Source organism: Notothenia rossii, assembly GCF_949606895.1.
Source record: "Notothenia rossii genome assembly, chromosome: 9".
NCBI lineage: Eukaryota > Metazoa > Chordata > Actinopteri > Perciformes > Nototheniidae > Notothenia > Notothenia rossii.
The window spans coordinates 70,059,801-70,074,106 of NC_136907.1; the positions used below are offsets into that span (position 1 = coordinate 70,059,801).

A 14,306-nucleotide genomic window follows, 5' to 3' on the forward strand; every position below is an offset into this window, starting at 1 on the left:
AAGATCAGACAGAGACGCGTCAGCCTGCCTTTACAGTCTGCTGCTCTCTTCATGGTTCAGTATGCAGAGCGCTATTCTACTAGCCTAAATCCAGAATGCTCTCAGACCCCCCCCCCCCTTGCTCCACACACACACACACACACACACACACACACACACACACACACACACACACACACACACACACACACACACACACACACACACACACACACACACACACACACACACACACACACACACCATGAGTCTTTTCCTTTGAGCTGACTTAACTGCTCTGGCACTCAGTCTCGTGGAGCTGCACCCTGCGAACCCTCGCCGCTCCTGGAACCATTCCCATGGAATCCCAGACATTTCAGGCATTTGGTAAAGCTGGGCCGACAGGCGTTTCTCCACCGCTGTCCGCGCTCACACTCACCCCAGCCATTCGATTCACCTCACTGTTGTTTATTTAATCAGACCCGCAGGAACATTTTTGCTCTTTATCTACTTTCACAAGTTACACGAGGCCTTGTAATCTATTTAACCTGTTATTTAAATGTTGTTATGCAGTGGCAAAATATCATTATTATTTAATACTGTTCCACTGATGCAGCGGTGCCAAGCCCTAATATTTATAAGTTCTCCAAGCTGTAAATGAATAAAGAAATACAAAAAACATCAAGTAATGGTGTTTTTCAACCCTTAGAGTTTTAAAGGCTTGAGGAGGTTTTTACTGCAGTCCACGTAAAGCTAAATGGAAAAATCTATTGTAAAATGTTTACAATAGATTTGTAATTCCAAAATACAACGTTTTAATTTGAGTTCAAGCACAACTTGCGTAACTTTTATTGTTCTTTGTTACTTCTCTAGACTGCTGACTTCTCTTTTTTCAACCTCCATTGTAAGTCTGACATTGTTAAAGTGAGGAGTACTACTAAATTGGTTTGTGTTTTTATACTTTGTCACGTTTATTTTTCACAGATTTTCTTTTTTAGTGAACACAATCTGTTATTGATACTTCTGGAAAACTAAAAGATGATGCACTCAAAAGACAAAACTGTGATGAAAATAGACCAGATATTTTGAAAGAGCAGCAGTACCCGTGCTCTCTTGACTTGGATCCAGAAATCATGTGTACATTGCTTTGGGCAAAAGTGTCTGCCAAAAGAAAAAAGTATTTCCAGTGTGACTGGTTTTGTGATAAATGTCTTTGCGAACATTTTGGATTTATTTTTTAATGCTTACCTTTTTAAGTAAGAAGATTAATTGCGTTGGATAGGATTTGACAAATACAATGGGTGTTGTCCATTTTATTATGACGTAAATGTGACATTAATAGTTTTGATGTCATAGCAGGTAGTCAAAGTTAATCGAAGAGGTAGTCATTATTTCAGCTTGACACTGAGCGCTGAGAGGAAATGAAGATTCAAGGCTGTGGCGTGCGTCATTTGCCTGTAAAGCAGGCAGTGTAATTGCCATCAATGAGTGCACAGTGTTTATCATTCCTATTCCAGTCACGGACAAACTGGATATCCTGCCTTCAGATGACAGCGGCGGCAGGGCAGCGTTAAAAACAAAAAGTGCCTTTCCATGTTGTTTGTGTGTTTTTGTTCTATTAACGGAGACTGGGCCAGTTAATGAAATTGTTTACGGCTCTTGTTACCACTCGAGTCGCCTCGACCAAGCCCCGCTGCTGCTGAGTCAGAGCAGCTCAACAGTGGTTAGCGGTGAGAAATGAGACAGATAAATAGTTTTTGGGTCGTCTGGTTCAGGAAGATTCAATCTTTTTTGTTATGTTCTTAATTTTGCTTTAACTAAGTTTCTGAGAACGATTCAATATGTACTCTTCAATATTTAGTCATCGGCCGTGACTGACATCTAACTTATTTCTGTGCTAGACAAAACTAAATCACTGAAATTAGTTGGAATATCAAATGGAATAAATATCACCTGTTTGTCGTTCTTATGATTGTAAATCATTCGACAATAAAAAGCAAACGACTCAAACTAGAAGAACTTCAGAATGATTATAATGAAAATATCTGCTTTGTCTATGAAAGTCCCAAAACAGTTACAAATGCCCAAAGAACTTCCCAGATCCCATGGAGTCAAAAACCCAAAGATCTTCAGATTATTAACTTAGAATAAAACATTTTAAAAAAGTAAAAAGCTTGTTACCAGCAAAGGAAATGCCACTTTTCATGTTAAATGACTAATGATGATACTGTATTAGGGGCTCTGACTTAAAGTTCACAAAAATATGGCTGCCCTTCTTATAACATGTTAAGTCCCTCCAGTTGGAGTCTGTCCCCATTGGCTGAGTCGCCCCCCATGTACAGCTCACAGGAAGGCTCACAGGAAGGCTCACAAAATGTCTCGCAGGTATATATATATATATATAGTATTTTTTATTATTATTATTTATTTATTTATTTATTTTTATTTCATTATTGTCTAATTGTAACTGATGTATTGTGTCTTGGGGTTGTTTTGTTAGAAATCGCAGGGGTAATGCATTGTATTGCTGCTGTCTTTGTGTATTGAAAATCGCAAAAATAAATCATATATATATATAAAAAAAAAGACTAATGATGATAACATATTTATTATTAAAATTGAGTGTTGATCGATTTACTGACAGATCAACAAAACACCTCAAACCAACCCCTAAAAAGACCAAAGGAAAAGAAGAAAGTGTTGCTTTTGAGAAGCTTGAAACAGTTTGATGGTTGTTTGAAGAATGACTTCATCAAGTTATCAATCAAAGGTTTTGATGTGGACTAATGATCTTATCGTTGGCTGTCAGCTGGTTTCACCTCTTAATGAATGCTTTCCCTCTATGCCCGGAGGGACCAGGCAGTCTCTCTCTGTCTCTGTCTGTTATTTTGTGTTAATAAATATAGAATTATAAATAATTACCCTCAAATTATATAAAGCCTTAACTCCCAAACGACATTAAAATGGATTGTCTTCAGTCTACAAGGCCTGGGGTTGTTTGAGTCATAATAAAGCATTTAATTAAATGTCTATATCAGTGTCATTGTCAACGACTTGCTTTTATATGGAAATTGAGCATTAATAAAGCATTATCGCTGATGTCCCTGTGACTCCTTTCAAAGTCAACAACACGACTCAAACGCCATGCGCTCGATGAATTGATTTATTGCTGATTGGTCTTCATTTGCAGGAGCTGCAGTTTGCTGAGACATGTGTGGAAATAGAAGACTATAATACATCTGTTGCTCACTAGCAGAGAGGGAACCAGGCCGCTCTGAATTAATGACAGACATCTTTGGGGCAGAGACCAGTAATCCCACTAAGGGCAGCCCCAGGGGTTTTGATTCTGTTCTAAAACTAGAGTTAAAGATTGTGTAGACCCGTGTTTTATCAAACTTGCAAAACGTTTTTGGTGGAGAAATAAAACAAGCCACAAGAAGTACACGACAGTGTTCGAAAATCTTAAATGCTACATTTCAAATGTTAGTCTCTCAATTCCTGCAATAACACTAAGATGGTGTTGAAGATGTGTTGAACTACACTTTATTTATTGTTGCACTTAGATTTGAGTGAGAAACAAGGAACGTTGTGTTCACCTTTCTCCGTGTGTTTAGCTGTATTGCTTCTATGTTTCCAACACAAATTAGTTATCTGGATTTCCGTGTAACTTCAACCTCCAAACTTTTTTGAGTTTGTTTGCAGTTAACCTTTGCAATCAAGATAAGAAATGTTGCATATAAAATGTGGTTTATCGTACTAACAATCTAATTGTATCAAACTTATTGAAGTATAATTATTTTAAGAACAATGCAAAATCTGATATTTTTTTACCATTACTAAAAAAGAAATTCACTCAAGTACCCCCTGCAGTACATCAACATCCCCCCCTCACTGGACTGAGGTTTTTTTTGTTTAAATTGGAAATAGGAACAAAGAAAAAAAGAATAGGTTTCAGATGTCTGACTCATACGTGCCTCAATTTTTAGGACATTTTGTTTCCTTACAATCTGTGTTCCTCTTGCCCTGCAAAGCTCTCACTGTAACTGTGCTGTAAGAGAGATCAGCGTGCCGCTCTGTGGGTTTCTACAGACCAACACCTCTGTATGCCGTTATGAAACTGGGTTATCCTTTTCTTTCTCTCTGTGCCTTTCCCATGCTTAATGCATGACCTAATCATCACTGAATATCGAGTCAGCTGTTGTGCAGCCACCGCCAAGCAATGCATGTCACATGTCAAACATAAATCAAAGTTCAAATTTGGCATTTAATTCAGCGCTCAAGTTGCAGCTCTTTTATTCTGTCAGTTAATTTGAAAGAAAAGTTGAAAGTTCGCCATTTTTCAAAAGCTCTTTATTTCTTCTTCTTTAGATTATTCCCTTCTTGAGCTTCAGCAAAACTTTCTTTCATAAGAAACTAAATACTACCCATGTCACGGCCGTGGAATTTTAATTACCAACCCGCGCACCACCACATTCCCGCTTGGCATTTTCTGGGGTCTAATATGATCTTGACGCAGAAAGCCTGATTATACTGCTGTTTTACTCCTGCCAAATAAAAGTCACTTGGAAAATCTCACAACCCTTAATAATTTCAGAGAGAACTGTGGTTCATAAAACGTACGGAGGCTCTTCATTTTAGGCCGAAACCTCAGGGTTTGGGGGAGTTTGCTCCTCCTTGCCTGAATGAACACATTGCTAATGGCTTGCTGGTGTGCATTTCAATGTTGGTGAAAACAAGGAACATCGAGATAGATATCTCTTCATACAGTGCGTGTGTGTTAGGTTGCAGATATCAGACAAGGAGCCGATTATGATGAACTGTGTGAGTCATTCCTTGCAAGCCAAGTGGATTCTTTCTGCCTTTTCGACACCCCACGTTGTTGAAGCTCGCCTTGTGTTGGAAGGCTGGGCAAATCTGTTTCTTCACCTCCTATCTCCAAGTTGGCATGGACCTGACAGGATGTATTATTCTCTATCACACAGGGGCTCGGAGTTGAGTTGACTTGTTGTTGATGTTTGTCTCGAGCCACGGTGATTGAGCGTCTCATTGTGTGGCAATCGTCCAAATGAAACCTCTGCTGATGAGATAAAGAGACAGGCATTTCTGCAGCATTTTTCCTCGGGCCTTCATGTGATCATACCGCATCAACTGCATAACAAGAGATCAGAGTGGTGTCAGAGGAACCAGAGTAATACGGATAAGGACTTCAGACACGGGAGGCAATTCATTCAGCGTCAAGACTCAGACAAATAAATAAAAACTGTAGCTAAACTTTAAACAGACCTAAGTCCAACTGCCGACCCAGCACTTGTCAAACAAAAATCCCATTGATTTATTGTTATCAGGTGATGCTGTCCAAATGCAAGATAAGTCTTGAGATGCTGACAAGAGCAAACTCAAGCCGAGCATAACTAATTGACCCGCTGAGAAAAGACCTCTGCTCTTCACGAGCGGCTAACTGAACGGTCTCTAATGATAATAAAGAAACTGGGCCTCTATCTGGAGATTTGCATGTTTTAGGGAAAGAATGACAAAACCGTCTCCTCTGCGTCCTTCTCGCTCGAGGAGATCAAAGATGGCTTGGGGTGGCCCCACTCTCAAAGGTCCTCTGGGTCTTCCCCTTGTAAACATTTTTGACAGGCACACAACATCTCCTTCAGTGTGGTCACTGTTGTTGATTTTATAAAAGCCCCCGTGACGAACAATACAGCTAATTTAGGTTCGACTACCAGCATTGATTACAACTTGGCAGACACGGCCAAGTCAGCTGTTGGCAAAGAGAAGTGTGCAAATCTTTTCGACAGTTTGTTCTTGAGCTTCATTAAAAGGGGTGGTGCATGTCTGAAGGTTGATATCAGTTACTCAAATTAAATGACCCTCTTTAACCCTAAAAGTCTGCATCGTCCGTTTAAAAAAAGCATTAGACATTGCTGCAAATGACTGATGGATTATTATTATCATCTACTCATGTAAAGTGTAGCTAGATACATTTATTTCTTTGAGCATTTTTACATGGAGACACAACTGAAGGGATGTCTTGGTTGTACAAATATCTCCAAATAAATGTCTTTCTTTCTTTAGTTAACTGATTAAGAAACTTAAGATACACCGCTTCAGATCTAATTGAGATCTAAAACAGATTCTATGTGGAGATGCAACTACCTAGTTATATTCCTTTATCTGAACCGTCTATATCCATTTTTAATGAAACTTAAAATAAATAAATAATTCTTCTAATTGATCGAACACAATTTCCAAAGATATTTCATTTTAAATTATACAAAAAAACCAATCAAATTTGACCCAAAACATATTTTTGGGTGATCATAGCTGAAATGCTCTATCGTTTATCAAAGTTGTTAATATTAATGAGCAACTTTCAGCTTTAATGCAGGGTTAATATGATAACAGGATTGTGTGACTACCTTATATTAGAAGTTGGCTCGAATGTAGTTATTATCTAAAATCATTATTAAACAATAATGAATGGCCTTCCACTTATTTAATCATAGTGTCTGAAATGATTATTTTTCAAAGTAAAGTCAGCCCTAATAAGCCCCTGATCCATCAGTTTGTTGAAGGACTTATTATTATTTTTGTTCAAACACATATTTCAATTTGTATGGACTTTTTTCAGTTGTTCCCGTGCGGTTAAAGTATGTAAAATCTGCTAATGAGTTGTGGACATGATGAGACCTGATGCATCGCCCAAGGCAACGAGCTGTTCATCTCAATACTAACACAACAGGTTTGTCTCAACACGTGTTTGAACCCATTTTACTACTAAGTTCCAATCAACAATCACATTAAAGACAAAGAAAAATGTTTTCCCGTTTTAAAAGTTTTGACAAGATTGATGTGCCTGAAAATCAGCACTATTTACCAGGAAATACTTGTGTTTAGATTAGTAGAAAAGAATTCACAGTTGTGAGGTGACGGAAAAAGTAGAGCAGCTCCAGCCTGTTACTATGTGGCTCTTGTGTCGGAGGGTTTTTCAGACCTCCCATTGCTGCTGCCGCTGTCTGACTGGCTGCGGGGGAGAGAGGGACACAAAGGGTTAAACTGTGCGCCTGTCTTCCTTGGAGATGGGAGAGGCCATTTGAATGGCTAGCTTCTGCAGCTAGCCTACACATTGGCTAAGGCTGAGGGTGGATCTGCTGCTGGGCCTGTGCTCCGACATGGAGCCGGCTGCAGGATCAGGAGTCAGTGTGAGCAGACTGCAATGCTTTGGGAGTGTGTTTGTGTGTACATACATCACATCGGAGGGGAAGTTGAAGGGCAGCTTTTCTAATAAACGATTGAGTCTGAACATAAACCTATAAAGTGGATATTTTTCTTGTTTTAAAGCGTGAAAATCATAATTTTTGTATTTTTGTAAATCCTGTTGCCGAGTAGATTATTTCAATTTACAGACTGACGTAGATAAAAGGTGGTTATATCTCCCCGTGCACACTGCCATTCTCATATTGCTGCCACCCGCCCCAAACACACACACTCTTTTAATGTTTAAGAGCTTACCTCTGTGAATCTATGAGGACAGGGGGTCCATGTTGTTTTGTTAATGGAAGGGTCAACCTCAGGACACTAATGAAACCAAGCATTAACAAATGAGAGCGAGCAAAGAAGAACAGACTTTGGAGATAATTGTCACATAAATGTCCCTTCTTGTTTTGTTTTATGTGGGTGAAAATGATTTCAAACCCCTAAAAGAAGGAACATAATCCCAACTTTACGAGCTGACCTGTAACCTGCCCTTAACCTCAGGAACTCAGTATCTCCTCGGCTGTCAAACGGTCTTAATGTGGCTCTCGTGGCTGACAAGCTAATCTGAGCAGGCAGGTCATTCAGCTGTATTTACCTCTGAGAATCCTCCATCTATCCACACACACACTCAGCTGATCTACTCAAACACGCTCACACCTGCAGAGTCTGATGTTACGTAACTGGCTGAATTAAGGGCACGCACACACAAACAGCCAACCTACAGACTTGTCTCTGTCCTTAACTAATCTTGTTTAGACCACTAAAACCTTCACTGAACTTCAGTGTGTGTGTGTGTGTGTTTGTTTGTACTGCATTTAGAGCATGTGTAAGTTGTGTTACTAGAAAGAAGGCCGGGGCAGTTTTGTTTAGCTCTCTTGATAGTCTTAACATTAGATTAGATTGAAGATGTTTTAAGTGTTGGACAGCTGGTCTGACGAAAACAAGTATTACCTTGGGCCCTAGGAAATTGTTATGGACATTTATAAGAATTATAAACATAACTGAGTATATAGTTTTAGAATTGAATTGAATAGTGTACAATTATCAGAATATTTGTTGATTACAGCTCTGAGTTGTTGTGATGTTTATCGATCATAGTGTTTCTCAGCGTGAGGAACTTGAGGAAAGTGCAAGGGTGCTGGAAGATTTGTATACATTTTTATTTTTCAAATAATCCTTTCTAAACACAAATAAGGAAGGGACATTTGATTTAATTTTATATCAATTAAAAGTCACTCCTTTTATTGTGTTTAAAAGAAAAGAAACAAGCAAGACATCACGCACGTGTCTCGCTCCAGTTTTCTCGCCCTCTGTCTCACTTTCACCAAGCCTTCTTGATAAGTGTCTGTCTTTTTTCAACTAGTGTTGGATCCCCGCTGTTTGTACTCACCATGCTTGTTGGCCAATGACAGATGGTCTTCTGGGCGGCTGGCTAGTGAGGGAGGAGGGATTTCCCTCCTGCTGACACATAGCTCCGACCATATAAGATATCTCCGGAGTTTGAGATATAAATATATATTGTAATATACTGTAACTTGGGGAAACCTAGATTCAGAATACCTTTATTAGTCCCGCAGAGGGGACATTTAAATTGTTACATCGAAATTATAGAGGCAAAATATGAATTAAGAGCCATGCATAAAATATTAGAGATAGAGATGACAATTTACAAAAATTACCAATCCAGGTAGAAAACAATAGGTAAAGTAACAGTATTTAAAAAAATTAATTAAAAAAATAAGTGCTTTTTTTTATGCATGCTTCGTAGGTAACATTAAGCTGTCTTTGGCTCTTTCCTGCTGTAACAATGTAAATGTCCCCTCTGTGGGACTAATATAGGTATTCTGATTCTGTTGTAGGGCTGCACGATTTTGGGAAAGAATCTAATTGCGATTTTTCTGACAAGTATTGCGATTCGATTTGCGATATTTGTTTTTAAGCGACCCAACAGAAGTTTATTGTAAAATATCTCCGGCTAGGAAGGTCTCATCAACGTGCTCCCGTCTCTAGCACCCCCGCAGCCTGAGCTACGAGTGAAAGAACTAAACTTACATGAAACTTCCGTTGGGTTGCTTTAAAGTCAAGCTTCAGTTTAAGATTCACCCTGTAACATTACTAACCTGACTCAGACGCTTTGTTTCACCAAACCATCGAGGAAAGCTTCATTGGAAGCCATTTGGAAAAGGGCAGGCACTTTCAAAAAATACTTGGCAGGTGATTGGATCAATCTGTCTATCACCTTCTATCATGGGCCACTTCTGATTGGTTAACAATGGCTGGTACATGTGGAGCACAGTACTTCTGATTGGTTAACAATGGCTGGTACATGTGGAGCACAGCCCTTCTGATTGGTTAACAATGGCTGGTACATGTGAAGCACAGTACTTCTGATTGGTGTGGATGACTGACACACAAGAAGAACAAAAAAAAAATGTTAAAAGAAATCGCAGGCTTTGCGATTTGATAATCGCATCATTTAAAATCGCGATTTCGATTTAAAATCGATTAATCGTTCAGCCCTATTCTGTTGCATGTAGTAGAAGTGTGCCAGATAACAGTAGTACAAGTAAAAGTACATATTGCACATTTATTACAGATTTTGTTACAGTAGTTGAACTGAAATCAAATGCAGGTGTCTGCATGCTGATAAGCTTCTTTTTCCTGCCTCTTTTCCCTCAGCTCATATTCAACCCTTTCTTGAACTTCCACATTTGCTTCACTAACTCTGTCCTTCCTCTCTCCCCTGCAGTGTGCCCGATGCATTGTAAGCATCGAGCCTGCACCAAGGACGACCTGTGCTGCCACGACCAGTGTCTCGGCGGCTGCCTGAAGCCCCACTCAGCCGATCACTGCGTGGCCTGCCGCGGCCTCCAGCACGAGGACAAGTGTGTGGACCGCTGCCCCGAAAACCACTTCACTTACAGGGGCTGGCGCTGCGTCTCCTTCGGCTTCTGCCAAGACCTCCACAACAGATGCAAGCACGAGAAGGAGCGCAGCAAGAGCGCCGACTGCCACGAGTACGTCATCCACAACGGGGCCTGCATCCACGAGTGTCCCTCCGGCTACACCACCGTCAACTCCTCCTCGTAAGTGGACACTCATGCCGGTCTGATGGGCTCCTGATGGTCAGATGGAACAATGTGTGATCAGTGAAGCTGGCTAACAGAACACTTGTTATTATCTGGTGTGAAACAAATGGTGGCTGCCAGGAGCATTCACTGGCTATATTTTATTTACTCTTATTCAAACTCTCAGCAAATGTTCTACATTTTTCTATCAACTTATGAAATCAACCATCTAGTTGAGTGTCAGCTTTTCTACAAACCTTATAATATTCCTCATCTTTTATACCTTATTGGTACTTTCAAACCTTTGAATCCCATTCCAAAAAATGTGACTCTTCCCCACTAATACAACTCATTCATAGTCCTTCAGCTGCTTCTGGATACAGATTTAAGCCAGAAATGCCGTTGTTGCCTCTTCCTAAAAAATGTCCTCCTTTTAGTTTGATGTTTGTATTTGACCCAAATAGATCAGGCAGGTGACTAGGAAGAAAAAACTAAAGACATAAAAAGTAGTTTTTCAGATTTGTATCTTAAAGCAAAAAGCTTTAAACTTTTATAAAGAAAGTGATCATAACGATAGCAACAACAGACTCCATTTTAAAAGAAAAAATAGTTAAAACTCTTAAAAAAAAAAGGTGGTGTTAAATTATAATTTCCTGCCTTGTTTAGTTATTGTCACTGTGTTCAGAACACAGAGTGACTCAGCAGGAACTGGAGGTTCTACTGAGCTCAGACAGCACTGTTTATGAGCACATACACACATACACACCTCTCTGTAGCGTGTGTGTGAGACCGCAGAAAGCCATCTCAAAGTGGTGCAGCGCAGTAAGCAGCCTGGCACATCCTGGTTTCGGAGCCTGACTGTATCCATCTGCGGAAAAGAAAAAAAATTCTCACACGCCTTACAAATGATTGATGATTGTTTACCAACTGCTGCTGTCCGCATTGCGGTGAGCGAGCTATAGTCGCTGACGTGTGAAGTGTTTTTTCCCTTCTTATCCCCATCTGTAATTTACAACCAGTTGTGTGCATATCTTGGTAAGCTTCATCCGAACAGACTTCCCTCCCTGAAGTGTGGTGTTGTGGTTGTGCTGAGTTGCCATTGACCTTTATCGCATCCCTCTTTGACAACTTCACTGACCGTGACGGGCTGTTGATTAGTGTGGGCGTGGCTGCGAGACTCTGCAGACAGGACTAATCACTCTGCTCGGGCAGAGGTTGAAAACGCAGCTGGATCATTCAGGACTTATTGTCTTCTGTTACAACAAGACTGGGAGGCACTTAAACTCCAGGGGAGGCTGTCAGTGACCCGGGGAGCAGGACTCCATTGGCCAGCTGCAAATAGAGAGTGAGTGTGTCTGGCAAGCAGCAGCGTGGAGCGGGCAGCCTGCCTCTGACGACAGTGATGACAGGCAAAAAGTAATGTGTGTTTAACCTTTATCCATCCAGAGAAGATTTGACAAGCACCATTCATCTCTGTTCAAACAACACACAGCTTCACATTCATGGAGTGACACACCTGGGATGTTTCTACCTGGACTCTGTGAGCAGATGAGGGTGAAGTGCCTTGCTCAAGTGCTACTGATGTTTGATCACTGTTCAGATCCAACGTTTGAGATCAGAAGAAAATCACACACACCCAGATGTTCCTTTTTGTGCAACAGAAATAATGAAAAGTCCACATAGATTCATTTATAATCAGTTAAATAAAATGCTTCAAGCTGTAGTGCATTTCATCAGGCTTGTAAAACAATACGAACCATTATTAAAACATTTGTTGGGTTCAAGTTCTTTGTTCACATCATATGCGCAACAATTACACTTGGCAGTCATGGCAATGCAATCCTTAGGCCTCAGGCACTCTCCAACAATGCTCATTAAGTATTTATAACAATTGAAGTCATTCAGTTGAACGCAAAATCTGTATCTAAGACATAAGCTATTGAAGTGCAAGTTAGTATTGCAAATGAATAATATGAATGTAAACGTTGCTTAAAGGTGCATAATGAGAACGAATGAGGAGGAGCTCGATACACGGCAGCCATCTTCAGTGCCAACTTTAAAGGGTGTTGTCATAAAGGCATGACTTCTGGTTTGTATCAAATCTATTTTTTGACACCACGTGCTTTACACACATAACATTAATTGCATTATATGATACTGTCCTCACTTATATAGATATATTTATTTTTGTTCAGCAGAGTTAAAACAATAGGAACGTTGTAATAACGAAATAAAAAATGTACCGATTACAAACATTTTAACAATAACATCACATTAGTGCATCTCAATATAAAGCAATATATAAATATATGTTATTGTGTACTTTTTGCCTACATTGCACAGGTGAAACTTGAGTGGGAGCTGCTCGTATCTTTGAAACAATGCTTTTTCATTAAAAGGAGCCTCTCGATGGGCAGATTTGATCCCTTCCTGCCAGGTGATCAGAGCTGTAATCCAAACCTTTATACCAGCGCTGACCTGTGATGAACCCACCCTCATCTCAACCTCTGAATCCCGTTCTGTTCCCCTTATGGCACAGCTCTTCTCTTTGGCATCCATCTCCCGTCTCTGGCTTCAACCTAAGCTGTGGAAATGAAAGTGCTTTGTGGATAAGCGGTGTACTCCAAGGCGTTATGAGTGTCTAGGCTGAAAGTGCAGATGTGGCACTAGAGAGGGAAAAAGGTCAAGAGATATGTAACAATGCCATAGACCTTCTTTTGTTTGCAAGACACGCTTTTCAGCTATTTTATCTTTTGTGTTTTGTCAGTGATGCTTTGTTTTGTTATTTAAAGCTGTCATGAATCTTTTACAAGTGCCTCTGTACCCTCTGCTTTATACTTCTCCTGTTTTAACATATACTTGTAGATTAGTGCCATGATATCTGTAGCTGCCACCAGCATCCATTATTTGGCATCCACAAAAGAAATGCCACATTCTTCTGTAATTGTTGTGACAGCTTAGTCAACCGTTGATAAACAATGGTACTCTCCACTCATAAACCAACCAACCAACCAACCAACCAACCAACCAACCAACCAACCAACCAACCAACCAACCAGTCAACCAACCGGCCGGCCAACCAACCAATCAGTCAACCAACCAACCAACCAACCAGTCAACCAACCAACCAACCAACCGGCCGGCCAACCAACCAACCAACCAACCAACCAACCAACCAACCAACCAACCAACCAACCAGCAACAAATACTTGAACACAATCAAGACAAAAACTCTGTGCAAACAGCTCATCATTGTCACCTTAAATACTACATTTGAACCTTCAAAAACAGCAAGTGTCTCCTCACTTTGTGAATCTGAGAGACTGCTGTGTACTTTATATTTAACCTCATCATACAGTGGATAGCACTGACCACATTATGAGTGTGGGGATTGCACAGACAGCTTTTCAGGAAATGGGTTAATATGGTTGACACACAAAGCCATGACCATACACCGGTTATGAGAAGACACTTGTTGTGAAATCATTGCGTCAGCCAAAGGGTCGGGGTCTGTTAATTAAAAACACAGGTTGAGTGAAGCTTCTTGTTTTAGTGTTTTTGTTTTGCATTCAGTGCAGCTTTGACAGTTCACCACCAAATCAAAAATACATATTGTTTTTCTTTCAGGCCATAAATGCCTGTCTTGTGAATATATAACGGAACTATGTGGCACTCGGCTTGTTGTGTTCAGAATACCCCAAATATACATTTTTAAAACTTAAGTCCTGACCTGGTTACACAAGATCAAACCACAATCTTGTTGTGAGTAGTTTTCTTTTAGGAACTTACTAAGTTCTCTCTTTCTCTTCCACTCGGCAACTCACACAAGAAATATATAGTTTAAAAGAAAGCTGTCTTTGGCAAGAAGAAATGTATGGATTGTTATGAAGGTTTATGGTGCAATCAATGTTTTCACTACTAGCTCATAGTAATGTATCCACAGAAACAAGTTTTCCGCTCTACAGAAAGATTTGGTGTTTTTAAAGGGACTTTTGC

At 40.0% G+C, this 14,306-nt stretch overlaps 1 protein-coding gene across 1 annotated transcript in view; it reads left to right on the forward strand.

The window, feature by feature from the left end:
* insra (insulin receptor a) overlaps nt 1-14,306 on the forward strand; it is a 53,824-nt gene that overhangs the window by 18,825 nt on the left and 20,693 nt on the right. The window contains exon 3 of the mRNA XM_079650537.1: nt 9,992-10,328. Coding sequence (XP_079506663.1) covers nt 9,992-10,328 — 337 coding nt within the window. The remainder of the gene's footprint in view (nt 1-9,991; nt 10,329-14,306) is intronic.